The 27656-nt window shown below is 41.9% G+C and overlaps 1 protein-coding gene across 1 annotated transcript; it reads left to right on the top strand.

The window, feature by feature from the left end:
- The first annotated feature begins 1172 nt into the window (after positions 1 to 1172).
- LOC111820951 (uncharacterized) lies at positions 1173 to 23026 on the top strand. The gene is made up of 5 exons (XM_023733154.1): positions 1173 to 1195; positions 1494 to 1632; positions 15431 to 15902; positions 17931 to 18179; positions 22874 to 23026. The coding sequence occupies exons 1-4, from the start codon at positions 1173 to 1175 to the stop codon at positions 17981 to 17983; spliced, it is 687 nt and encodes a 228-aa protein (XP_023588922.1). The 3' UTR covers positions 17984 to 18179; positions 22874 to 23026.
- Positions 23027 to 27656: the final 4630 nt, after the last annotated feature.

Genomic DNA, 27656 nt, shown 5'->3' with positions numbered 1-27656 from the left:
AGCCTATGTATCACAAAACAAAACACTGCCCAGTCCTGTGCCATCCTCACAATCATTGTTATGCTTGAGCCCATTGTTCCAGCCACTGTGTCAATCCATCTCGTTGAGGGTCTTCCTATTTTTTGATGACCCTCTAGCAAGCATTATGTCCTCCAGGGACTGGTCCCTCCTAATAACATGTCCAAAGTGTATGAGACAAATTCTTGCCATCCTTGCTTTTAATGAACTTTCTGACTGTACTTGCAAGAGAGATTTATTGGTTATTCTGGCAGTCAATGTTATATTCAATATTCTTCACCAACGCAATAATTCAAAGGCATCAATTCTCCAGTCTTCCTTATTGTCCAGATTTCGCATGCATATGAGGCGACTGAAAACACCATGGCTTGGGTCAGGTGCACCTTAGTTCAAAGTGACATATTTGCTTTTTACCACTTTAAAGAGATATTTTGCAGCAGATTTGCCCAAACTATTTCTTAGTTTGTCTAAATATACTTTGAGTGACTTATACATATGTGGTTTCAGAACATTAGAGAAGGATATATAACACTTATGTTGTTTCATTTTGTAAGGAAATTAAGTCCTAGAAGTTCTGAGTAAATGACAACAGGATCAGGATTCAGACCAAGACCTAGAGTGAGTCATGTTCTCTTAGTGACGATTTTTGAGCATCTCTCAAGTGCCTGGAGCTGTAGTCTCTAGGTGTAAAAGGACCAAAAGCCAAGTCCTTACCCTCATGACTACAGATAGTAAACAATTACAGCAAATAACTGGCGCAAATACTTAAACGCTGGATTACTAACCAAAACCACCCAAAAACTCACTGCTGCTGAGGCCATTTCAACTCCTAGCGGCCCTGTAGGACAGAGTAGAACTACTCCAAAGGATTTCCAAGGCTTACAGAGGCAGACTGCCACATCTTTATCCTGTGGAGTGGCTAGTGGATTCAAACAGCCAACCTGTTGGTTAGCAGCCAAGTATTTTAACCACTGCACCACCAGGGCTCCATTAACTAAAAGGTTGGTGGTACAAATTCACCCAAAGGCGCCTCAGGATTAAGCCCTGATTACTACTTCCAAAAGTTCACAGCCTTGAAAACCCTGAGTGCAGTTCTACTGTGCACACACGGGGTTGCATGAGTCGGTACGGACTACACCTCAACTAACAACGGGATGGAGAAACGGTCTGGGGAAAGGTCAGCCGTCGCACTGAGCCCGAAGACCGGCATCTGGTCTTGCCACAGCCATGCCTTTGGCTGTGGTCGCTGCCGCCATTCTGGTCCGGACTCGGCTCAACTGAGTCTTCTCCCGAAGAAGCTAGCAGCTCCTCACATCCCAGCTGGAAGAAGAGGCTGCCCTCTGTTCTCCTCAACTAGGAAGCACGCTTCCTGGAAGTGGATGTGCGCATCCCCAGCCCAGCGGCCATCTAACTGGTGTTTCCACCAGCGTCTGAGGTAAATTTTCGCCTATATCGGTGTCCTGCTTGTCGTGCAGGAGCGGAGGGTCCAAAGGGACAAATGTAGGTCAGAGCCTCGTCCCCAGCTCGGTGGCTGCGCACAGCCTAGGTCGCTCCGACAACCTGGCTGGCTCAGCCCGCACCAGTCGGGGCACTGGGGCAGAGGCCACCGAGAGTGTCAGTCCCTTCTGGAAGAGGCAGATGGGAAGTGAGGTCAGGGCGTGTTCGGTGGGTCCTCTTCATCTGCTGTGCTGCACACTTTAACAGTCCCCAAAGCAACGTTTGTGTCCTTTCTCCAGAATGAAAATCCTCTCCATCGTTGGGGTCACGGAGACTCCCTCCCGAAGGTTATCATCTTCTCACGGAGCTGCCGAATCTGGCGTGTTCCAGTGAATTTCAGTGGGGGCAATTGCTTTCAGTGTGTGTATCAGTTATTGAAGTTTGATTACTTATATTCTGGTGAAAACAAACATTTTTAGGTTGTTCAGGAGCACGTGCATCTGATGTAAATAAGCACGTGAGTCGTAAAATGTCAAAATAAAACTCACACACTTGGTTAGGACAAAAAGCAAAGGGTTTTATTGAGGAATATACAACTGGAGTTGGATAGTGCTGTGAAGGTCTGCAAAGCCCTCCAGCATTAGGGAGGGGAAGAAAGGACTATATACAAATATTTTAGGAATTTCCTAGCAAATTCTCTGGTTGACGTTTTTAAAAATCTATCTAGTCAGTCATGTAACAATCACAAAGCAAGGTCACACACTTTTCCTTTTTATCATCAGCTATCCCTTATACAAGTCTCTGGGAACAGTCTAAACAAACACTTTTCGAGGACATTACGTGCAAGCACCGTTTCACGTATTTTAGCTATTAACCTTCAAAATTCTTCCAGCAAAGTCAGTCAAGGGTCATGTACTTATGGGAAATCAGAACCAGGGACAAAAAGGGGTTTGATTTCAAACTTCTGTTAGCCTTTTTCTTTTTTTAGTGTCGAGCACCTCATATTTTAGATTGTTCTGAGAAAAGAAGAAAAAAGATTAATTTCCCCTGATGCAAACAGGGAAAGAGACTCCCCCTCCCTTTTTCATAAAGCATTTACTTTAGAAATTTGCAAATGTGAATTCTTTCTTTACCTCTTTTGAGACATCCTCTTGAAAGGTTAAACTTGGCAGTTTTACAACCCAGGAATGTTTCCTCAAGGACTTGGGAGCTTTCTGTTTAAAGTGTAATCAGTAAGGAAGACAGCTCCTGGTCTCATAGTTTCTTTGGAAGGGTAACAGCCTAACTGGATGGGCTCCAAGCTGTAAAACTACCACCTGTCATAAAGATATCAGAAGATTATGTCTCCAGAATTGACAAGACAAGCTGAAGGTGTATGGCCACACAACAATCATGTAAGAGACCCTGAATTTTAAGGAGTCTCCACTATACGTTCCGGCTCTTTTAGAATAATAGCTAGATGGACAACATTCTCTGTCTTAGACTAGGTTCTCTAGAGAAGCAAAACCCTTGAATCCTTTATATATGAAGAGATTTAACACAAGGAAATGGCTTATGTGATTGTGTAGGCTGGCAGATCCCAAGTCCATGTGTCAGACATCAGGCTGGAGACTTCTGCTGACTCATGTAGCTGCAGGAGCTTGAGGAACCCATAATGGCAGTATGATGGCAGTATGCTGGCTCACAGGCTACAGAAGCAGATGAATCACAAGATGGTCAGGTAAGACGTCAGTCCACTGGCTCACAGTGTTGCCAGGTGAAAATCCCAGGTTTTGCTCAGTGTGACTTGTTACAACCAATAAACAAGAGGCCAAGGTGGGAGATCAGAAAGATGCCTTTATTTCATTGCACAAGGTAAGGAGCAATCGGGGCCGTTGGCTCCAAAACTGCTCGTAGGCAGCTTGGGGAGGCGGGCTTTTACAGAAGCAGACAAGGAAATGCAAATGCATCATGAATATTTAGGATTGCCTTTCATGTAGGTGCTCAGGGCTTGGGGATGACTAGGCATTTTCTTTAAACAAGGGTTCGATTTCAGAAATGGAGGAAGAGGTGGGGTTTCCTTTATTAGCATGTCAAGTCTCCACCTAGAGGTAGGTTGAGGCCATCTTTGACCTGTTCTGTGGTTATCTTCTCAAGGACAATTTCAGAAGAATATGTAGCTTATCCTGTTCAGTGTAGGAGAATAAGCCAGAGCAGGTGTCTCTTAGAAGAGTTGGGCTCTGAGGCTGCCTGCCTCGACAGGCTTCTGAGTCTGACGAATCCCAAGATCGGCAGGCAATATGGAAGGCCACTGGCTCAAGTCCCAAAAACAAGTTCATGTGATGAGATGGATGCAGGATTCAGAGCAAGCAAGAGAGCTTTGCCAGAGCATCCGTATTTATATTGAATGCAGACCACACCCCTGAGAAAACTACCCTTATAACTGATTGCTCACATCACATTACATCATGGAAGATAACTACATCATTACATAACTGCCAAATTACATCATTACCTAACTGCAGATGACATCATTTCATAACTGCCAAAGTGGACAAGGAGTGGACTGTGATGGTTTTGTCTTCTTGGCAACTGTATACATCCCCTTAAACCATCCATAATCTCTAAATAAAGATTATTATAAAGTCATACTTACACCTAAGATGATACAACTAACATGCGTACAACCAAAAATACACTAGCTCCACTTACATCTTATATTTCGTAAGAAAACAAAAATATTTGATGTGAACATACAAGGAAGAAATACTTGTAACAATTAGAGTCCTTGTTTCTTCAGATGGACCTGAGGTCGTAACTGGCATAGAGAACTAGATTCTTCCACCACCCATTTCATATTCCCTCTACTCTCAGCAAGCACCTCAGCTGGTTGTGGTTTTTGCCTGGTGGCATGACCCAAACCTTCATTAGTAGTCATGTCACAGTTGGGTTGCTGTCATTTTTCGTTGACTTTAATCACAGGGCATGGTAGTACTAACAGATGCCCTAAGGGATCTTCTGTATTCTAGACATAATCTTCTTTACCTTCATTATAAAACAGCAGTACAACTTCTCCTTGGTAGTCAAAATCAATTGCACCAGCCAATATAGTAACTCTCTTCTTTGCGTGTTGATTCAGAGGCATGAGGAGCCCAAAGTGGCCAGATTGCCTTCTTAACTCCCAGTTCAATGGAATCCGTGTTGTTTCTCCAGGTGGGAGCCTTCCTCCCTTTGGAATTAAGACCTCTAGACCCAGAGAGCATGGGGTCGCAGGGACAGGTATCAAAAAATCTGTGAATGGGTCACTAGGGGTAATAGTGGTGCCACTCCCATTTCCAACCCTTGATTCCTGGAACTGTGAATCCTGGCTATGGGAGTGTCTTAATTATCTAGTACTGCTACTATAACAGAAATGTCACAAGTGGATGGCTTTAACAGACAGAAATTTATTGTCTCACAGCTTAAGAGGTTAGAAGTCCAAATTCAGAGTGCCAGATCCAGGGGAAGACTTTCTGTCTGTGTTGAACCTGGGGGAAGGTCCTTGTCATCAGTCTTCCCTTTGTCTAGGAGATTCTCAGCACAGAGACTCCAGGTCCAAAGGATGCGATCTGCTTGCTTGGTTGTAATGAGGTCCCTCTACTCTCTGCTTGATTCTCTCTTTTATATCTCAAAAAAGATTGACTCAAGATACAACCAAATCCTGTGGATTGAATCCTGTCTCATTAACATAACCGCCTCTAATCCTGCCTCTTAACATCACAGAGGTTAGGATTTACAACACATAGTATAATCACATCAGATCATAAAATGGTGGACAACCACACAATACTGGGAATCATGGCCTAGCCAAGTTGATTCGCATTTTGGGGGGACACAATTCAATGCATAACAAGAAGATACAGCACCATATATTGGAGGCTGTTTTAGAGCATATACAGCCTCCTGGAGAACATTGCCCCAACAAGGTGAAGTATTGCCAACTAGCTGGGTTTGTAATTGTGTCTTTAGTAGGCCAGTTCATACTTCTATCAAGAGAGCTGCTTCAGGATGATGGTGAACATGGTAAGACCTGTGAATTCCATGAGCATGGTCCCACTGCTGCATTTCCTTTTCTGTGAAGTGAGTCCCTTGATCTGTGAATCCACGGATGGTAGTTTTGACAGAAGCATTGCATGCAGGGAAGGCATATCCATATCCAGACTAAGTATCTATACAAGTAAGAAGGATACGCTGCTGTTTCCATAATGGAAGTGGTGCAAAGTAATTAGCCTGCCACCAGGTTGCTGGTTAATCACCTTGAGGAACGGTACCGTATAGGAGACTCAGAGTTAGTCTCTGCTTCTGGCAGATTGGGAATTCAACAGTGGGTGTAGCCAAGTTGGTCTTACTGAGTCGAAGTCCGTTTTGCTGAGCCCATGCATAACCTCCATGCCTGCCACCATGGCCACTTTCTTCATGAGCCCACTGGGCAATAACAGGAGTTGCTGGGTGGGAGGATGACTGCTTTCCACAGAACGAGTCATCTTATCCACTTGATTGTTAAAATCCTGCTGAGTTCACCCTTTGGTGAACATTCACATGAGATATACATATCTTCACTTCCTTGGCCCATTCAGAGTGGTCTGTCCATATACCTCTTCCCCATACCTCCTTGTCTCCAATTTTCCAATCATGTTCTTTCCAAGTCCCTGACCATCTAGCCAAACCATTGGCCACAGCCTATGAATTGGTATAAAATCACACATCTGGCTGTTTCTCCTTCCAAGCAAAGTGAGCAACTAGTGCACTGCTTGAAGTTCTACCCACTTGGAGGATTTCCTTCACTGCTGTCCCTCAGAGAGGTCCTGGAAGGGCTGCAGCACTGCCACTGTCTACTTCTCAGTGGTGCCTTCATATCGCACAGAACCGTCTGTAAACCAGGCACGAGTTTTCTCTCCCTCAGTCAACTGATCTTAAGAAACTCCCCAAGAGGCCATAGGTGCAGACTGGGAGATGGAAGGTAATGTGACAGGAGTGGAGACCATGAGCATTTGGGCCACTTTCTCATGCACTTTATCTGGCTTCAGGTCCTGCTTGGGCCCAATCTCATATATAGCACTTCCATTTAATGATGAAGTACTGCTGTGCACATCTGACTTTATGGCTCTGTGGGTCAGACAATACCCAGTTCATGATGGGCAGCTCAGGCCACTTAGTGAGTTGGTAGACCATGGTTAAGCATTCAGTCTCCTAAGGCCCAGTAACAAGCTAAAAGCTGTTTCTCAAAAGGAGAGTAGTTATCTGCAGAAGACGGCAGCCCTTTGCTCCAAAATCCTTAGGGTCTGCACTGTGGTTCGTCAATAAGGGCCTGCCGAAGACTCCAAATAGCATTTCTATCTGCCCCTGACCCTTCAAGCACTATTGAATCAGCTGATCATATAGCCGAAGTGTCAGAGCAACTTGCATGGCATCCTGAACCTGTTGCAAAACCTCTTGTTCTGGACCTCACTCAAAACTAGCAACTTTTCAAGTCACCTGATAAATAGGCACATCCAAATGAGGGATATGTTGCCTCCAAAATCGAAAGAGTCCCACCAGGCATTGTGTCTCTTTTTTAGACATAGGAGGGGCCAGATGCAACAAATTATCCTTCACTTAAGAAGGACTATCTCAACATGCTCCACACCACTGAACTCCTAGAAGTTTCACTGAAGTGGAAGGCGCCTGAATTTTTGTGGGATTAATTTTCCACCCTGTAGCACGTAAGTGTTTTACCAATAAGCCCAGAGTCATTGATACTTCTTCCTCACTAGGTCTAATCAGCATAATGTCATGAACGTCATGGACCTGTGATGTTTTGTGGAAGGGAAAGTTGATCAAGGTCTCTTTGGACCTAATTATGCCATAGGGCTGGATAGTTGATATACCTCTGAGGTAGAACAGTGAAGGCGTATTGCAGGCCTTGCTAGCTGAAAGCAAATGGCTTCTGGTGTTCCTTTGAAAGTGGAATTGAGAAAAAGACTTTGGCCAAAATCAATAGCTGCATGCCAGGTACCAAGAGATGTAATTAGTTTGTTTAAAAAATGAAACCACATCTGGAACAGCATCTGAAATTGGAGTCACTACATGGTTATTTTTTTGATAATCCACTGTCATTCTCCAAAATCCATCTGGTTTTTCCACAGGCCAAATAGGCGAGTTGAATGGGGATGTGGTGGGAATCACCACCCTGCATCCTTCTGTCCTTGATGGTGGCATTAATCCCAGCAATCATTCCAGGAATGTGATATTGCTTTTGGTTTACTATTTTCCTAGGTAGGGGCATTTCTAATGGCTTCCACTTGGCCTTTCCTAGCATAATAGCCCTTACTCCACATGTCAGTGATCCAATGTGGTTGTTCTTCCAGTTTCTGAGTATGTCTATTTAAATTATGCATTCTGGAACTAGGGAAATCACTACAGCATGGTATCAACAACCCACTGTGAGATGGACCTGAGCTAAGACTACGTTAATCAACTGACCTCTGTGGGGCACAGTGGTTAAGAACTCACCTGCTATCCAAAAGGTCAACACTTGGAATACACCAGCCGCTCCTTAGAAACCCTATGGGCAGTTCTACTCTGTCATATAGGGTTGCTATGAGTTGGAATCGACTCAACGACAATGGGTTTTTGGGTATACTTCCCTAGTCTGACTGTGGGACAAAGTCACATGTTGTGACTCCTAGAATTAGTGTCAGTTCAGAACCAGTGTCCAGTAATCCCAAAAAAGTCTGATTATATCTTTTTCCCCAGTGAATAGTCACTCTTGTAAAAGACTGTACATTCCTTTGATAAAGGCTAAGAGATACATCAACAGTATAAAATTTTGGCTGTGTAGTGTCGTGCTTCCTCAAGGGGACCCGGCATCCCCTTCATTCAAGGGATTTGAGTGTGTAAACTGGTTCAAGCCTGAGAATTGTTTGTGGGGCCATGACTCTATTTTGGTGATTCAAAGTAGACTACTGTTCACTTGACCTAGAATTCTTGTAGAGATCAAATAAATATTTAGTAGATTTCCTATTTCACTTCTAGGGAACATCATGACTAAGTAGCCCATACCGTAACTCCATAACAGCCTGACTATTCTGATTACTGATTTGACTCTCATTTCTGTTATAGTAAGCATGTGCACCTTGTCTTTGTCCGTTGTGTCCCACCACGTGGCCCCTACAACCACGAGGTCCAATCAGCCCCGTTGTAGTGACATGTCTTAATTGAGTTAGAGCAGTTCCCACTGTCAAATCTAACTTTAAAAAAAAGCAGTCACAGCAGTCTTCAAGGATGCTGCAGCTTCCTTAACAAATTTGTTCATCATAGCTGTGGTAAAAGATGTGTCCTCTGGGCACTCCATATGTGAATCTGTGGGTCTAACCTGATAAATCCACTCTAACAGGCCAATTTCCCTGAGCCTTTGCGTACCTTCTTCTACAACATACCAAGACAGGTCTGGTACTTCAGTTTGATTTACTTTGGGCCACTGCGTAATCCGTGCTTCAGTGAACCAAAATAAACTATTAAATCCTTTCCTAACCTTTCAAGCTGAAACTTTGAATGAAGAATCTGTGGTTACTGGGCCCATATCAATAAACTTAGACTGGTCCAACTTTATGTTCCTAGCACCTTTATCCCACACCTTTAATGGCCATTCCCACACATAATACACAGCTGTCTTAGTCATCTAGTACTGCTCCAACAGAAGTACCACAAGTGGATGCCTTTAAAAAGAGAAATTTATTCTCTCACAGTCCTGTAGGCTACAAGTCCAAATTCAGGGTGTCAGCTCCAGGGGAAGGCTTTCTCTTCTCTGTCAGCTCTGGAGGGAGGTCCTTGTCATCAGTCTTCCCTTGGTCTGGGAGCATCTCAGCACAGGAACCTCGAGGTCCAAAGGACGTGCTGTGCTTCCAGCACTGCTTTCTTGGTGGTATGAGGTTCCCAATTCTCTGCTTGCTTCCCTTTCCTTTTACCTATTGAGAGATGAAAGGTGGTGCAGGCCACACCCCAGGGAAACTCCCTTTACATTGGATCAGGGATGTGACCTGGGTAAGGGTGGTGTTACAATCCCACCCTAATCCTCTTTAACATAAAATTTCAATCACAAAATGGAGGACAACCACACAATTCTGGGAATTGTAGCCCAGCCAAATTGATATACACATTTTGGGGGGGACATAATTCAAACCATGACACCAGGTTTCTGTTTGTACATATTAGAAAAGTCAATCAGTTCTTTCTGAGTATAGTGTACCTTCCTGTGGGTCACACTTTGTACTTCACCTTTTGGAGCCCACTGGAACTTAAGTGTAGTTACAGGTCTAGAAGCAAAAATGAGTGTTTGAGTGGGTCCTGGGAGCATGCAGCAATGTCTTGTAAGCATCTACCCCAGGTGATGCTGCAGGCAATGACTCAAACACCTTCCCAGCAATGACTCTGATGCTGACCCAGGCGATATCTCAGATAAAGGTCCTTCAGACCCAGTGAGTTAATATCACCAGAAAGGATTGGAGGGAATATGGTTTCATTGACAATGGTGGCTTAGCAGACATAGACGGAGTAATCTTTTCAGATGGGAGTAAGAGGGCTGGTTCTGTTGGCAGGAGTGATTAAACAGAATTTATGGGCTCAGTGTCCCCAGCTTCCTAGCTATCTGCCCATATGTCCACATCCCAAGTTTCTGAATCTCATTTCTTCTCAATTAATGCCCTCTGTTTAACTACAGACACCATCTGAAGTTGGGAATTCAGTTGGTGTTGTATTCAGCCACTCTTATGATAATTCTCTGTATTTGGTTTCCCACAGTATCATCTCAGTTACTACGAGAGGGAAGGCTTTCCTTTATGCACAAGTATCAACTTTGAGGTCTTTTGTTCAGCACTTGAGCTGTGACTCCGAAGCCCTGAACACGTGTCTTTCTTTCATCCCTTTTTCTAGCGAAAGCAGGGCAAACCAATCAGCTTCCCTATATTTCTCATTCTGACATAATCCATGCTTCAGTGAACAAACCAAATAAACTATTAGCTCCTTTCCTAACCTCTCAATCTGAAACATTGAATGGAAAGTATTTCCTTAGTGAGCCTATATCAATAAACTCAGACTGATCCAACTTTATTATCTTTGCACCATTACCCACACCTTTAATAGCCATTCCTACACTTATTCCCCATGTTTCTGTTTGTACGTGTTAGAAAAGTCAAGCCATTCTTTTGGATTGTAACATACCTCCTCCTGGGTCATACTTTGTACCTCCTTTAGAGACTCACTGAGACTAAATTCTATTTATTCATATAAAAGCAAAAATGGGTAGTGGGGCTGGGTCCTGGGAACATTCAGCAATGTCTTGTAAGGCATCTACCCCAGGTGATGCTCCAGGCAATGACTCAGATGATGCCTGAAGCAATGACTCAGTCAGAGGCTCTTCAGACACAGCTGCTGGGGGTAAAGGGAATAATGATTTTACTGGCAAGAGTTTAGCAGACAAAGATGGAATTATTAACTAGAATAAGTAGATTAGGAGGAAGACAAGGGATGGGAATCAGCCTGGAAAGATAATCAGGCTTTACTGCGGTTCCAAGTTCAGGCGGACTCACCACATAATGCTGAATAATTGTAGGAATCAGCACTGGGAAGGGGTTTGTACCCTAACCCAATAGGGCCGGTTGACTACTTTAATACAGATGGAGGCTTGTGTTAGGTAGGTAATAAATCCCACCTTCATTGCCAGTACATAGATCAAGAGGCAGTCGTTCGAATAGAACAAAGAGATATTGTGTGCTTTAAAGTCAGGAAAGGCATGTGTCAGGGTTATATCCTTTCACCATACCTGTTCAATCTGTGTGCTAAGCAAATAATCCGAGAAGCTGGACTATATGAAGAAGAACGGAGTATCAGGATTGGAGGAAGACTCATTAACCTGCAATGTGCAGATGACACAACCTTGCTTGCTGAAGGTGAAGAGGATTTGAAGCACTTGTGATGAAGATCAAAGACCACAGTCTTCAGTGTGAATTACACTTCAACATAGAAAAAACAAAAATCCTCACAAATGGACCAGTAAGCAACATCATGATAAATGGACAAACGTTTGAAGTTGTCAAGGACTTCATTTTACTTGGATCCACAATAAACACCCATGGAAGCAGCAGTCAAGAAATCAAAAGATGAATTGCATTTGGCAAACTTGCTACAAAAAGACCTCTTTAAAGTGTTGAAAAGCAAAGATGTCACTTTGAAGACTAAGGTCCACGTGACCTAAGCCATGGTGTTTTCAATCGCCTCTTTTGCATTTGAAAGGAAGACCAAAGAAGAATTGATGCCTTTGCATTGTGGTGTTGGTGAAGAATACTGAATATACCATAGACTGCCAAAAAAAAAAAAAAATCTGTCCTGGAAGAAGTACAACCAGAATGCTCCTTAGAAGCAAGGATGGCGAGACTGAGTCTCACATAATTTGGACATGTTATCAGCAGGGATCAGTCCCTGGAAGAGGACATCATGCTTGGTAAAGTAGAGGGTCAGCGAAAAAGAGGAAAACCTTCAGTGAGATGGATTGACACAGTGGCTGCAACAAAGGGCTCAAGTATAACAACGATTGTGAGGATGGCACAGGACAGGGCAGTGTTTCCTTCTATTGCACAGTGGATGGCTATGAGTCTGAACTGACTCCATGGCACCTAACCACAACAAAAATTCTTCAGTATTGCAACTCAAGGCTTGAATTTTCATTTCTTTCAGCTTGGAAATGCTGAGTGTGTTCTTCCCTTTTGGTTTTTTAACTCTGGGTCTTTGAACATTTCATTACAGTACTTTGTCTTCTCGAGTTGCCCTTTGAAATCTTCTGTTCAGCTCTTTTACTTCATCATTTCTTCCTTTTACTTTAACTACTCTGTGTTCAAGAGCAAGTTTCAGAGTCTCTTCTGACATCCGTTTTGGTCTTTTCTTTCTCTCCTGACTTTTTAATGACTTTTCCTTTCTTCATATATGATGTCCTTGATGTCATTCTACAACTCGTCTGGTCTTCAGTCATTAGTGTTCATTGCATCAGATCTTTTTGACATGGTCTCTAAATTCACGTGGGATATATACTCAAGGTTGTACTTTGGCTCTCATGGACTCGTTAGAATTTTCTTCAGCTTCAGCTTGAACTTGTGTAGGAGCAATTGATGGTCTGTTTTACAGTCCACTGCCACTGGCCTTGTTCTGACTGATGATATTGAGCTTTTCTATGGTCTCTTTCCACAGATGTAGTCAATTTGATCCCTGTGTATTCCATCTGGCGAGTTCCAAGTGTATAGTCGCTGGTTTTGTTGGTGAAAAAAAGATGTTTGCAATGAAAAAGTCATTGGTCTTGCAAAATTCTTTCATGAGATCTCCAGCGTCATTTCTATCACAAAGGCCATATTATCCACCTACTGTTTCTTCACCTTTGTTTTCAACTCTCCCATTCCAATCACCAGTAATTATCAATATATCATCATTGCATGTTTGATCAATTTCAGACTGCAGAAGTTGGTAAATACCTTCAATTTCTCCAACTTTGGCATTAGTGGTTGGTTGTAAATTTGAATAATAGTCGTATTAACTTTTCTTGTAGGTGTATGGATATTATCCTATGACTGACTACATTGTACTTCAGCATAGCTGTTGAAATGGCTTTTTTTTGACGATGAATGCAATGTCATTTCTCTTCAATTTGTCATTCGCGGCATAGTAGACCATATGATTGTCCAATTAAAAATGGCCAATACCAGTCCATATCAGCTCACTAATGCCTAGGATATCGATCTTTATGTGTTCCATTTCATTTGTTATGACTTTCAATTTTCCTAGGTTCATACTTCGTATATTCCACATTCCAATTATTAATGGATGTTTGCAGCTGTTTCTTCTCATTTTGAGTCATGCCACATCAGTAAATGAAGATCCCGAAAGCTTGACTACATCCACGTCATTAAGGTCAACTCTACTTTGAGGAGACAGCTCTTCCTCACTCGTACTTTGAGTGCCTTCCAACCTGAAGGGCTCATTGTCCAGTACTATATCAGACAATGTTCTGCTGCTATTCATAAGGTTTTCACTGGCTAATTTTTTTCAGAAGTAGACCACCAAGTCCTTCTTTCTAGTCTGTCTTAGTCTGGAATCTCAGCTGAAACCTGTCCACCAAGGGTGATCCTGCTGCTATTTGAAATACCAGTGGCATACCTTCCAGCATCATAGCAACACACAAGCCACTACTGTATGAAAAACTGACAGACATATGTGGATTTTGCCCATAGAATCCTTCACTTTTGCAACTTGAGGTTTGAATTTTTACTTTAGTTCTTTCAGCTTGAAAAATGACAAGCATGTTCATCCCTTTTGATTTTCTAACTCAGGATCTTTGCACATTTCATAATACTTTACTTTGCCTATTGAGCCGCCTTTTGAAATCTTCTGTTCAGCTCTTTTACTTCATCATTTCTTCCACTCACTTTACCTACTCTACATTCAAGAGCAAGTTTCAGAGTCTCTTCTGACATCCATTTTGGTCTTTTCTTTCTTTCCTGTCTTCTGAATGACCTTTTGCTTTCTTCATGTATGATTTTTTGATTCATCCCACAACTTATCTGGTCTTTGGTCATTGGTGTTCATTGCCTCAAATCTATTCTTGAGATGGTCTCTAATATCAGGTGGGATATACTCAAGGTTGTACTCTGGCTCTCATGGTCTTGTTTTAATTTTCTTCAGCTTCAACTTGAACTTGCATATGAACAATTGATTGTTCCACAGTCTACCCCGGCCTTGTTCTGACTGATGATATTGAACTTTTCCATCTTCTCTTTCCGCAGATGTTGTTGATTTGATTTCCGTGTTTTTCATTCAGTGAGGTCCACCTATATAGTTGCCGTTTGTATTGTTGAATTTATAATGAATAAGTCATTTGTCTTGCAAAATTCTATAATGGGATCGCCACCGTTTTTGTCACCAAGGCCGTATATTCCAAATACCAATCTTTTTTCTTTATTTCGAACTTTTGCATTCCAATCACCAGTAGTTATCAATGCATCTTGATTGCGTGTTTGATTAATTTCAGACTGCAGAAGTTGATAAACATCTTCAATTTCCTCATCTTTGGCATTATCGTTGGTGGGTAAATTTGAACAACAGTCCTATTTACTGGTCTTCCTTCTAGATGTATGGATATTATCCTATCACTGACAGCATTGTACTTCAGGATTTTTCCTGTGATAATAGACATGTTCTATTTCTACACTGTGAACAAAATAGCTACTAGCCTCGTGTAACTATGTAGGTCCCTGAAATGTGCCTATTGCAACTGAAGAGTTGAAATTATAACTCTAATGAATTTTAATTTAAATGGTCACATACGGCTAATGGCTAACGTATTGGACAACACAACTCGAATAGAGTACTCAGCAGAACCTAACGAATGAATATGTAACAGGGCGTTAAAGCCGCCTTAATGACAAATGTGTTTTTAATTTCCGCAGATGTTGTTGAACTGAAACGTGTGTTTAAGCTTATGTACTCATTTAAGAAACACCAGAGGAGCTCTGGTGGCGCGGTGGTTGAGTGGTCGGCTGCTAACGGAAAGGTCCGCGATTGGAACCCACCAGCTGTTCTGCAGGAGAAAGGTGTGGCAGTGGGCTGCCATGTGGGGCAGTTCTACTCAGTCCTATGTTGGGCCGCTATGAGTTATGTTGACTAGTTGGCAACTGGTTGGTTGGTTGCTTTAAAGCTTTTGTTTATGGGGGAAAAAAGACAGAAGGAAGGTCGGAGTCCAACAAGTCCCCAAACATGCCCACCACTGGGCGGAGCCCTCTGCGTCCGCGCCGGAACCCCGCCCCTCCCGCCGCGTGGGTCAGAGCAGGAAGCGGAAGTGCGCGTGCGCGGCCGGCAGCTGTGAGTGGCGGTCACCCGGCTGGGGCGTGAGGTACGTCTGCGCCGCCCTGGGCGTCGGGCCTGGCCCGGTAGCAGGTAGAGCCCGCCGGCCAGGGAGGGCCCGCTGCGGTTCCGAGGCCGTTGCTCCCTCTGCTGCGCAGGCCTGGCCTCTGCGGCCTCCCTGGAGGGTCCAGGGCCGCGGGGCCTCCCGCCGCCGTCGCTGCCTCTTTGGCGGGGCTTCGGCCTCGGCCGGCGGCGCAGCGAAGCGCCCGCTCTCTCCGCCCGGCTGAGGACTCCGGCGGCCGCCGCGTCGGGTCGGCCAGGTAGGCGGGCGGGCCGTAGGTGTGTCGGCGCATTAAGCGGGGAGGCCGTGCGTGGGCGAGACCACGGCTGTCAGCTTGGCCGGGACTTTGTGAGGCTTGCGGAGTCACAGGCGTCAGCGAAACGCAGGGAGTTAGCCTGCGTGAGTGCCCTGCTCCCGCCGCCTCCGTTTGCCCGGCCCCAGGCTGCCTTGCCCGCCTGCGTCTCCGCACGCAGGGACTGTTGTGAAGCTGTTGGTGGTTCTACAGAAGGTGAGGTGGTTGGGAGGCACATCCCCCTCCCCTAGTTTAATTGTTAATGGGCTCTGGTGGCGCAGTGGTTAAGCGCTCGGCTGCTCACCGAAAGGGCGGGGGTTAGAAACCACCGTCCTCGGAGTGGGAGAAAGATGTGGCAATCTGCTTCTGTCAGGATTACAGCCTTGGAAACCCAGTGGGGCAATTATATCCTAAGCAGTAGGGTTGCTCTGAGTCGGGATTGACTGCACGACAGGGGTTTAGTTTTTAGTTTAATTGTTATATGGCTTTGACAGAGTTGAAGTAGTAAGAAACATGAATGGAGTTAGTACGTTCATTTAGGACCATAGTTAGCCCCATTTGAGGAAGAAAATATTTATTAAGAGACGTATTTCCAGGAATTCATTTGGCTCTAAGGCGGAAATTTCCTTCACGATTGTGCCAGAGACAATATGGCCAACGTGATATGGCTGAACAAGGTTAGCATAGGAGGGAAGCAGTTTACAGAGATCACACACCCTGTGTTTCTCCAGGATCCTAAGCGTGGATAGAGACAGGTTCTGTGTTGGATTAGATGCTAATGAGGCAACCGGAATGTCTGCTACCAAATAGCCACACTGAATAGGTTAGGGGCTTCTTGCAGTAAAAACCCAGCATATTTCCATTGTAAGAGCAGCAAATATTGGGAATGAGGGAAAAAAAGAGAGGAGCGCGTTACAGAAATACTCAAAATTTGTTTCAGCGCATCCTGATCTGTCACACTACAGTGTTGCTGAGTGTGCCTCATTCTTTAAAATAATTATTTTAGAAAGTGCTCTAATTTGGATAAATATGAAATGTGCAACTATTGGAAAGTGTTGCTTTATAGGATATAAGTTTGGACATAAAGAAGTATAACTTAAATTGATGAGTAATGTGTATAGCATTTGCAGTATGAATAGAGAATATGTTTGTATTTAAACCAAATGTAACAATGTAGAATGAAGGTAGTGTGTGTACATCAAATCTTTTGAAGGTAGATGTGCCAAAAGGTTACCGTTTTACATAGAGCAAAAGATAGGAATAAACAGATACTAAAGAATCAAGTAGCAACTGCATGTATTTCAGACTTAAAATGTGCAATTCGTCCTGTTTGAGAAATCATTGCTAACTTCAAAGTAATTAATATAATCCATTTTTGTAATATTTAGAATTTTAATTCACTGGAGTTGCTATTATGAAAGTGGTCTTGTTATTTTCTTTCCTTACTAAAAACCACTTGATCCAGATCTATTCACTTTAAAGAGTCTATTCTTTCCTTGCTGCAGTTTCTCAAATGTGATTTTCTCTAGGTTATCACTGCCTAGGATTGGCATTTAATTTTTGAAATCTCCACATTCCTCCCGACACTCCCATGACATCAATCCCATGTAGAATGAAAGACATGTATTTTCCTTTTAGTAACAAGATCTTGCATAATCAGGCGTCTGAGTAGCTCATTCCCCCAGAGTGGGGGAAAAAAAAATCCAAGAGGAGGAAAGAAATGTTTATTTCAAAATTGACAGGAAAATTAAAGATCATGTTTTACAATGTTGTGAATGAAATGAGAATTTAAAAAAAGAGTTTAACTGCATATAATGAAAAATCAAGGAGTTGCGATGGATTCATTGACCAAACTTGAAAAAATACGTTCTGCCTGAAAATTCACCCATATTGATATCAAATATAAGCGTCTATATGGATTTACAAGGAGCAAAGATACCCAGGTGAAAGCACAGTCTGAACCTCGGGCCTCTGACATCCTGTGGAAATCAGATTCAAATTTGATAGCCTGGCCGTGCATGGATGCTTCCCATGCTCTGGGATGAGATTGCTCCATCTGTGATTTCCTTGTCATAAGGTTGAAACCTGTAGACATGTATGAAAATGTCAGTACCCTCAAGCTGAGCAATGCCTTGAGCCTGGGAGGGAGCCTTGCCCAGGGAAAGAACTGAAGCCAGGAACCCGTTACTCCTTAGTTACTCAATACGTCTCCCCCACCCCACCCCTCATCTTCTTCCATTTCAGGTCCCAGGTGTGATCAGGAAGAAGTGGTCCAGTCTAGACAGCTGGGGACCTAGGGCAACCACCTAACACATCTGTCAATCAGGAGTAAGGATTTCAACTGCTGACTGGCTGTGTAGACCAAACTTTGTTCATCTGCCTCCAGACTTCCTAGTGGCCTGGGTTCCACTCCCATCCCTCCTGCCTTAACTGGCTTCTTGGGCTGTAGAGAGGACATTCACTTAGACTTCATTAGGCGGGGGACAGGAAATGGTGAGTACCACAGAGAACTGAGTAATTCTTAGCATGAAGGGGTGAGACTAAATATGATTTGTGGGGGGCGAACTGTGTACTCACAGCTATGTGTTTGTTCTTTGATGTAAAAGGTGGCAGAAGAGGCCAAGGTCTATATCCTAAGAAGCACCATTGCCACAGGGCCCTTCTTCTACACATATGCGGTTTTTTAAGCCTGGGATGCCTGGGTCACCTTCCTTATGTGAGTTCCAAGTTGGCACCGTGGGGCATTACTGTCCCCACCTTGGGCCTTGGTACTCTGTGTTGAATGACAGATTTCCTGACCAGAGCCTGAATCAGAACAGCTGTGACTGAGTCCCAGGCTCTCCAGAGTCATCCTCATCCTATCACTGCAAACAGTGTTCTTGGCTTCCCCCAGGCACTGCAGTCTTTTCTGTGCAGTCCTAACACTATAGCTCCAACTCGCACACTGTGTGATGGGGTGAAGAACAGGAGAGAGAGTAGGGAAAGAACCCTTGCTCCTTATGGCGTCCTGTGTGAGGTTTAGCACTCTCACAACCTCACCAAAGGAATGAGGCAGGAGAGTGAGTCCAGCTGGATCGTGTGTGGTGCATCCAAAACCATCATTTTTTTTTCCTCCTTTGGGATATTGGATTTGTTTGAGCCTTTCAGGTATGTGAGAAGCACGATACCCAATCGAGGTCCATGTCCTCCCAGCCTGTCTCTGCCTAGAGTTGGTATTAAACTCAATAAATTATTTTACTATTCCCGCAGTCTTAGATTTGAATCTGAGGGTTTGTTTTTCTAATTTTATTGTGCTTTAAGTGAAAGTTTACAGCTCAAGTTAGTTTCACATTCAAAAATTTACACATTTATTATTTTATGATATTGGTTGCAGTCTCTACAATGTGACAGCACTCTCCCCCTTTCTGCTCCAGGTTCCTTGCGTCCATTGGTTCAGTTCCTGTCCCTTCTTGCCTTCTCATCTTCCTTTTGGGTGAGAGTTGCCCATTTGGTCTCATATATTAGATTGAAGTAAGAAGCCTGTTCCTCACCTGTGTTACTGTTTGCTTTGTAGGCCTATCTAATGTTTGTCTGAAAAGTGGGCTTCAGGAGTGGTTTGAGTTCTGAGTTAGCAGAGTGTCTGGGGGCCATAGTCTCGAGGGTTCCTTCAGTCTCTGTCAGACCAGTAAGTCTTGTTTTATTTCATGAATTTGAATTTTGTTCTTCATTTTTCTCCCGCTCTGTCCAGGACTCTCTGTTGTGATCCCTGTCACAGCAGTTGGTGGTAGAAACCAGGCACCATCTAGTTCTTCTGGGCTCAGGCTGGTGGAGGCTCTGGTTCATGTGGTCCTTTAGTCCTTTGGGATGATATTTTCCTTGAGTCTTTGGTTTTCTTCATTCTCCTTTGCTCCAGAATGGATGGGACCAATAGATGTATCTTAGATGGTCAATGGCAAACTAATATGATGAATCCATGAAACATCCCACAACACAGATCAATCTGGAGGGCATTTCGCTGAGTGAAATAAGTCAATCACAAAAGGACAAATATTATATGAGACCACTATTATAAGAACTCAAGAAAAGGTTTACACTCAGAAAAAGACATTCTTTGATAGTTGGGAGGAAGGGAGGGGGGAAGGAAAATCACTAACTAGATAGTAGACAAGTGTCAAATTTGGTAAAGGGAAAGACAATACACAGTATAGGAAAAGTCAGCACAACTCGACCAAGGCAAAGTCATGGAAGTTTCCTAGACACATCCAAACACCTTGAGGGACCAAGCTGCTGGGGCTGAGGGCTGGGACCATAGTCTCAGGGAACATCTAGGTAAATTGGCATAACATAGTTCATAAAGAAAATGCTCTACATTCTGCTTCGGTGAGATTCATCCATGTTGTGAGATGTTTCACGGATTCATCATTGTTCTTTGTCGTTGCTAGTGTTCGTGTGTTTGTACCATGATTTGTTTATCCATTCATCTGCTGATGGGCACTTAGGTTATTTCCATCATTTTGCTATTGTGAATAGTGCTGCAGTGAACGTGGGTGTGCCTATGTCTATTCGTGTGACAGTTCTTATTTCTCTAGGATATATTCCCAAGGAGTAGGATTTCTGGAGGATATGGTATTTCTATTTCTAGCTTTTTAAGGAAGCGCCATATTGTTTTCCAAAGTGATTGTACCATTTTACATTCCCACCAGCAGTGCATAAGAGTTCCAATCTCCCTGCAGCCTGTCCAACATATTTTCTGTTTTTTGATTAGTGCTAGTAATGGGGTGGGATGGTATCATTGTAGTTTTGATTTGCATTTTTCCAGTAGCTAGTGATAGGGAGCATTTCCTCATGTGTCTGTTAGCCACCTGAATGTCTTCTTTGGTGAAGTGTCTTTTCATATCCTTTGCTCATTTTTTAATTGGATTATCTGTCTTTTTGTTCTTGAGGCATTGAAGTATTTTTAGATTTTAGAGATTAGACCCTTGTTGGATATGTCATAGCCAGAATGTTTTTTTCCAATCCATAAGTTCTCTTTTAATCTTTTGGTAAAGTCGTTTGATGAACATAAGTGTTTGATTTTTAGGAGTGCCCAGTTATCTCGTTTCTCTTCTGGTGTTTGCACATTGTTAATTATAGTTTGTATTCGATTCATGCCATGTATTAGGGCCCTTAGCATTGTTCCTATTTTTTCTTCCATGATCTTTATTGTTTTAGGTTTTATATTTAGGTCTTTGATCCATTTTGAGTTTGTTTCTGTGTATAGTGTGAGGTATGGATCTTGTTTCATTTTTTTGCGGTTGAACATCCAGTTGTGCTAACACCATTTGTTAAAGAGACTGTCTTTTCCCCATTTCACGGACGTTAGCTCTTTTTCACATATCAGTTGCTCATAGGTGGATGGATTTATGTCTGGGTTGTCAATTCTGTTCCATTGATCTGTGTCTGTTGTACCAGTACCAGGCTGTTTTGACTACCATGACTGTATAATAGATTCTCAGATCAGGTAGTATGAGACCTCCCACTTTGTTTTTCTACAGTAATGCTTTTTTTATCTGGGGCCTCTTTCTTTTCCATATAAAGTTGGTGTTGTGTTTCTCCATTTTGTTAAACAGTGCTATTAGGGTTTAGATCCAGATTGCATTGTATCTGTAGATCGCTTTGGGTAGTATTGACATTTTCACAATGTTGAGTATTCCTATTCATGAGCAGGGTATATTTTTCTTCTTATGTAGGTTTGTTTTGGTTTCTTGCAGTAGTGTTTAGTAGCTTTTTTTGTAAAGGTCTTTTATGTCCTTGGTTAGATTTATTTCTAAGTATTTTATCTTCTTGGGAGCTATTGTAAATGGTCATAATTTGCTGATTTCCTTTTTGAAATTCTCTTTGTTGGTGTAGAGGAATCCAACTGATTTTTGTATGTTAATCTTGTATCGTGCTACTTTGCTGAAATCATCTATTAGTTTTAGCAGCTTTCTTGTGGATTCTTTGGGGTTTTCTGTGTATAAGGTCATATTATCTGTAAGTAGGAATAGTTTTAGATCTTCCTTACCTATTTGGATGCCCTTTATTTTTCTTGCCTTATTGCTTTAGCTAGTACTTCGAGCACGATGTTGAATAAGAGAGGTGATAAAGGGCGTCCTAATCTGGTTCCTTTTCTCAAGGGAAATGCTTTCAGTCTCTCTCCTTTGAGAATGATGTTGGCTGTTGATTTTGTATACATGCCCTTTATTATGTTGAGGAATTTCCCTTCTATTCCTATTTTTCTGAGAGTTTTTATCATGAATCGGTGTTGGACTTTGTCAGATGCCTCTTCTGCATCGATTGAGGTGATCATGTGATTCTTTTGTTTTATTTATGTGTTGTATTACATTGATTTTCTAATATTGAACCATCCTTGCATACCTGGTATGAATCCCACTTTGTTGTGATGTATTATTTTTTTGATATGCTCTTGAATTCTATTGGCTAGAATTTTGTCGAGAATTTTTGCATCTATATTCATGAGAAATACTGGTCTGTAGTTTTCTTTTTTGTGTGTGTCTTTGCGTGACTTTGTTATCAGGGTTATGCTGGCTTCATAGAATGGAGAGTATTCCTTCTTTATGCTCTAAAATAGTTTGAGTAATATTGGTGTGAGCTCTTCTCAGATTCTCCAGTGAAGGTGTCTGGCCAAGGACTTTTTTGTTGTTGGGACTTTTTTTTAATTTTCTTTTGTTATGGATCTGTTTAATTTTTCTACTTCATTTTGTGTTAGTTTAGGTAGGTAGTTTCTATCTAGAAATTTCCTCTAGGTTTTGAAATTTTTTGGAGTACAGTTTTTTGTAGTCTTCTATTATGATCTTTTTTATTTCAGTTGGGTCTATTGTATCACCTGTGTCATTTCTTATTTAGGTTATTTGCTTCTGCTTCTGTTTTTCTAACACTTTTGTTTTTTGTTTCTGTTTTTGGTGTTAAAAAAGCTTGGCATTGGAGATAACCGTGTTTAACTTCTCAGGATCAGAGTTTCTACTGGAAGTGAATTTCAGAATCAGGTTGTTATGTTTTTACTAAGAATTTTTCCTTTTAATGCATATAAAACTTCCCAAAGGAATGTTTATTTACTGATGTAAAGTTTATTGTAAAGCTTACATAATCTTGAGAAGGATCTTTAAAAATCTTATGTTTTCCATGTTATGCCAGAACTCCTAATATTCTAAATCTTCCTACCATTTTAGAAATATTCTGACTGAGATAAAACAGAAGTAATAAAATGGAACGTACAAAGACCTGGAGTTAGAAAACCCAAAGGGAAGAAAACACTCAACATTTCTCAAGCTGAAAGAACTGCAGAAAAAGTTCAAGCCTCGAGTTGCAATATTGAAGGATTCTGTGGGTAAAAAATGGAATCATGCCGGAAGCATCAAAAGATGAGGGAAAGAATACAGAGTCACTATCACTGTACCAAAAAGAACTGGTCACCGTTCAGTCATTTCAGGACATAGCATATGATTAAGAACTAAGAGTACTGAAGGAGGAATTCCAAGCTGCACTGAAGGCATTGCCAAAAAACAAAGCTGCATTAATTGATGGAATACCAATTGAGATCTCTCAACAAACAGATGAAACACTGGAAACGCTCACTCGTCTAGTCCAAGAAACTTGGAAGACTGCTACCTGGCTAACCGACTGGAGAAAATGCATATGCCAGCTCATTCCAAACAAAAATGACTTGACAGAATGTGGAAATTTTCAAACAATATCATTAATATCATGTGTAAGTAAAATTATGCTCAAGATAATTCAAAAACGGTTCCAGCAGTACGTTGACAGGGAACTGCCAGAAATTCAAGCCAGATTCAGAAGAGAATGTGGAACGAGGGAAATCTGCTGATGTCAGATTGATCTTGGCTGAAAGGAGAAAATACGTGAAAGATATTTTTCTGTGTCTTCTTTACTAGGCAAAGGCATTCGACTGTGTGGATCGTAACAAATTGTGAATAACGTGAAAAATAGGAATTCCAGAACATTTAATTGTGCTCATGGGGAACGTGTACATTGACCAAGGAGACAGTCATTCGAACAGAACAAGGAGATAATGCGTCCTTTAAAATCAGGTGAGGTTTGCGTCAAGGTTGTATCCTTTTACCATACTTATTCAATCTGTGTGCTGAACAAATAATCTGAGAAGGTGGAGTGTATGAAGAACACAGCATCAGGATTGGAGAAAGAGTCATTAACAACTTGTGATATGCAGATGACACAATTTTGCTTGCTGAAAGAGAAAAGGACTTGAAACACTGGTAAAAATTAAAGACTACAGTCTTCAGTATGGCTTATACCTTAACATAACACAAAAATCCTCACAACTGGGGTAATAAACAACGTAATAAATGGAGAATATATTGAAGTTGTCAAGTATTTCATTTTGCTTGGATCCACAGTCAACACCTTTGGAAGCAGCAGTCAGGAAATCAAATGATATATTGCATTGGGCAGATCTGCTGTAAAAGATCTCTTTAAAGTGTTGAAAAGCAAAGAAGACACTGAGGATTAAGGTGTAGCTGATCCAAGCCATGTGTTTTCAGTCGCTTCGTGTGCGTGCAAAAGCTGGACAGTGAGAAAGGAAGATTGATGCATTTGAATTATGGTGTTGGCAGAGAATAATATTCCATGGACTGCCAAAAGAACGAGCAAAATCTGTTTTGGAAGAATATAGCCAGAATGCTCCTTAGAAGCAAGGATGATGAGACTTCATTTCACATACTTTGAACATGTTGTCAGGAGAGACCAATCCCTGGAGGACATCATGCTTGGTAGAGTGTCAGTGAAAGAGAGGAAGACGCTCAGTGAGAAGGATTGACAGCGGCTGCATAAATTGGCTCAAACATAAAGATTGTGAGGATGGCGCAGGACCGGCACTGTTTCTTTCTGTTGTACATAGGATCGCTGTGAGTTTGAAGTGACGCGAGGGCACCTGGCAACAACATACTGATATGCTGTAGAATTTATTAAATCTGTTATACACATGGAGCCCTGATGGCGCAGTGGTTGAGAGCTCGCCTGCTAACCAAAAGATTGGCAGTTCGAATCCATCAGCCACTCCTTGGAAACCTTATGGGGCAGTTCTCCTCTGTCCTGTAGGGTGCTATGAATTGAAATCATCTCAACAGCAACTGGTTGAGTAACAGGTTTTATGCTACACATACACACGCTCTCTTCTGCGGGATACTTCATGGAGACTTGTCCGTATGCATAGTTGAGTGTGTATGTGTGTATTTAGATGAGTCTCCATGCAGTATTCCTTAAAATATTTTGGGTATTTGTGAACATTTGCACTTACGTGTAAATTTGTAAGGTATTTGTGAAAGTTCTAAAAAATAAAATTGTATGGAATTTTCTGGAAGTTAGGATTTGGGTAGAACAGTGTTGTAAAAGCACAGTTTATATTTTCATTTTTTTAAGTCAATGCGGATGTCCTTTCATAATGTTTTGTAGTTTATTAGGATCTTTTGTTTACTTAATTATACTTTTTCATAGTCCTTTTTATTTTCACTAAAATACATATTTTTCTTCTGAGGTGAATTTTTCAGCCACTGTATTGTTGTGGTGGTTAGGTGCCATCCAGTCCGTTCCAAGTCATAGCAACCCTTTGTACAACAAAACAAAACACTGCCATGCTCACAATCGTTGCTATGTTTGATCTCATTGTTGCAGCCACTGTGTCAGTCCATCTCGAGGGTTTTCCTCTTTTTCACTGACCTTCTGCTTTATAAAGCATGATGTCCTTCTCCAGGGACTGATCCCTCTTGATACCATGTCCAAAGTACGTAAGATGAAGTCTCACCATCCTCACTTCTAAGGAGCATTCTGGCTGTAGTTCTTCCAAGACAGATTTCTTAGTTTTTCTGGTAGTCCGTGGTATATTCAGTATTCTTCACCAACACCATAATTCAAAGGCATCAATTCTTCTTCAGTCTTCCTTATTTGCTGTTCAGCTTTCACATACATATAAGATGATTGAAAAACACCATGGTTTGGGTCAAGTGCACCTAAGTCCTCAAAGTGACATCTGTGCTTTTTAATACCTTGAGGTATTTTGAAGCAGATTTGTCCAGTGCAACATGTCATTTATTTCTTGATTGTTGCTTGCATGGGTGTTAATTGTGGATCCTAGTAAAATGAAATCCTTCCCATAGACAGGTGAGTACCTGGAGCACTGCATCTGTTTCTTGAAACATGTCAACTGGTATTCCGTCAATTCCTGGGATCCCTGTTTTTAGCCAGTGCCTTTAGTGCTCCTTGGACTTCTTCCTTCAGTATCATCAGTTCTTGATCATATGTTACCTTCTGAAATGGTTGAATGTCAACCAATTCTTTTTGGTACAGTGATTGTGTATACCTTTCATCATCTTATAATACTTCCTGCGTCTTTCAGTATTTTACCATTATTGCAGCTCGAGGCTCAGTTTTTTCTTCAGTTCTTTCAGCTTGAGAAATGCCAAGCATGTTCTTCTTTTTTGGTTTTCTAACTCCAAGCCTTTGCACGACTCATTATTACAATAGTTTACTTTGTCTTCTAGAGCTCGCCTTTGAAAACTTATGTTCAGCTCTTCATCATTTCTTCGATTCACTTTAGCTATTCATCGTTCAATAGCAAGTTTCAGAGTCTCTTCTAATATTCATTTGGTCTTTTCTTTTTTGTCTTTTTAATGACCTTTTGCTTTCTTCATGTATGATGTCCTTGATGTCATCCCACAACTTCTGTGGTCTTTGGTTTTAAGTGTTCAGTGCATCAAATCTATTCTTGAGCTGGTCTCTAAATCCAGGTGAGATATACTCAAGGTCGTACTTTTATCTCTCATGGGCTTGTTTTAATTTTTTGTGATACTAGTACTGCTTTATATTAGTCCATATAAATTGTAAAATAAACCTTCGCTATTTTCCAATCTGAAAAACGTGCTGAAATCTCTCAGTTCTATAATCATCTTTATATTCTTTTGGGGTTGTACATACATAAGTTATTTATCCTGTAAGAATGGACTGTGGATTTTTTCCTTGGAAATCCTTAACTCTTTCCTTTCCTTTTTTTTGGAGGAGAATGTACTAGACAGAATTTCTAAGGTAAGGTTGAATAGGAATGGAATACTGGATATCCTTGTTTTTCACCTGTTTTCCTGGGAAACTGTTGAAGTTTCAGTATCTATTTTGATGTACATTGTCTGTATATGCCCATTGTTATAGATTGAATTGTGTCACTGAAAAATAAGTGTTGTAAATCCTAACCTCTACACCTGTGGCTACAATCCCATTTGGGAATAAACCAAAAAAAAACCCATTGCCGCTGACTCGATTCCAATTCTTAACCCTATAGAACAGAGTAGAACTGCCCCACAGAGTTTCAAAGGAGCGGCTGGTGGTTTAGAACTGCCAACCTTATGGTTAACAGCCACGCTTTTAGCTACTATGTTAATGAGGCAGGATTCATGTAGGATTTGTCTTGAGTCAGTCTCTTTTGAGATATAAAAGAGGTAAAACAAGCAAGCAAACAAGCAGAGATGGGGGAAGAGAGATGCCAAGCCACATGAAGATTGTCCAGGAATAGAACCTCAGAGGAGACAAGAACCTTCCTCCAGAGCTGAATGAGAGAGAAAGCCCTCCCCTAGAGCTGGTACTCTGAATTCAGACATCTAGCTTTCTAAACTGCGAGAAAGTAAATTTGTTAAGGGCACCTGTTTATGGTATTTCTGTTATAGCAGCACTAGATAACTAAGAATTTGGAACCAGAAGAGTGGGGTGCTCTTCTAACACGTAACTAAAACGTGAAAGCAGTTTTGGAATTGGGTAATGGGTAGAGGCTGGAAGAGTTTTAAGGTGCCTAAGAGTAAAAGCCTAGATTACCTTGAAGAGGCAGTTGGTAGAATTATGGAGGTCGGAGGCAATTCTAGTTAGGGCTCAGAAAGAAGTGAGGAGAGCTATAGAGAAAGTTTGTCGTCTTAGAGAATACATGTGGTGTCAGAA

The sequence above is a fragment of the Trichechus manatus genome, unplaced genomic scaffold (genome assembly GCF_000243295.1).
Source record: "Trichechus manatus latirostris isolate Lorelei unplaced genomic scaffold, TriManLat1.0 scaffold00057, whole genome shotgun sequence".
Lineage (NCBI taxonomy): Eukaryota > Metazoa > Chordata > Mammalia > Sirenia > Trichechidae > Trichechus > Trichechus manatus.
Note: the sequence above shows the minus strand (reverse complement) of the source record. Positions and strands in the feature narration are given on the sequence as shown.

Bases quoted from the DNA above. Each gene is read 5' to 3' on its own strand.
- LOC111820951 (XM_023733154.1), top strand. From the start codon at position 1,173: ATGGAGAAACGGTCTGGGGAAAG. The intron at 1,196-1,493 runs GTCAGCCGTCGC...CTTGTCGTGCAG, and splicing joins GAGAAACGGTCTGGGGAAAG to GAGCGGAGGGTCCAAAGGGA. The intron at 15,903-17,930 runs GTGAGGTGGTTG...CTTCCATTTCAG, and splicing joins TGTTGGTGGTTCTACAGAAG to GTCCCAGGTGTGATCAGGAA.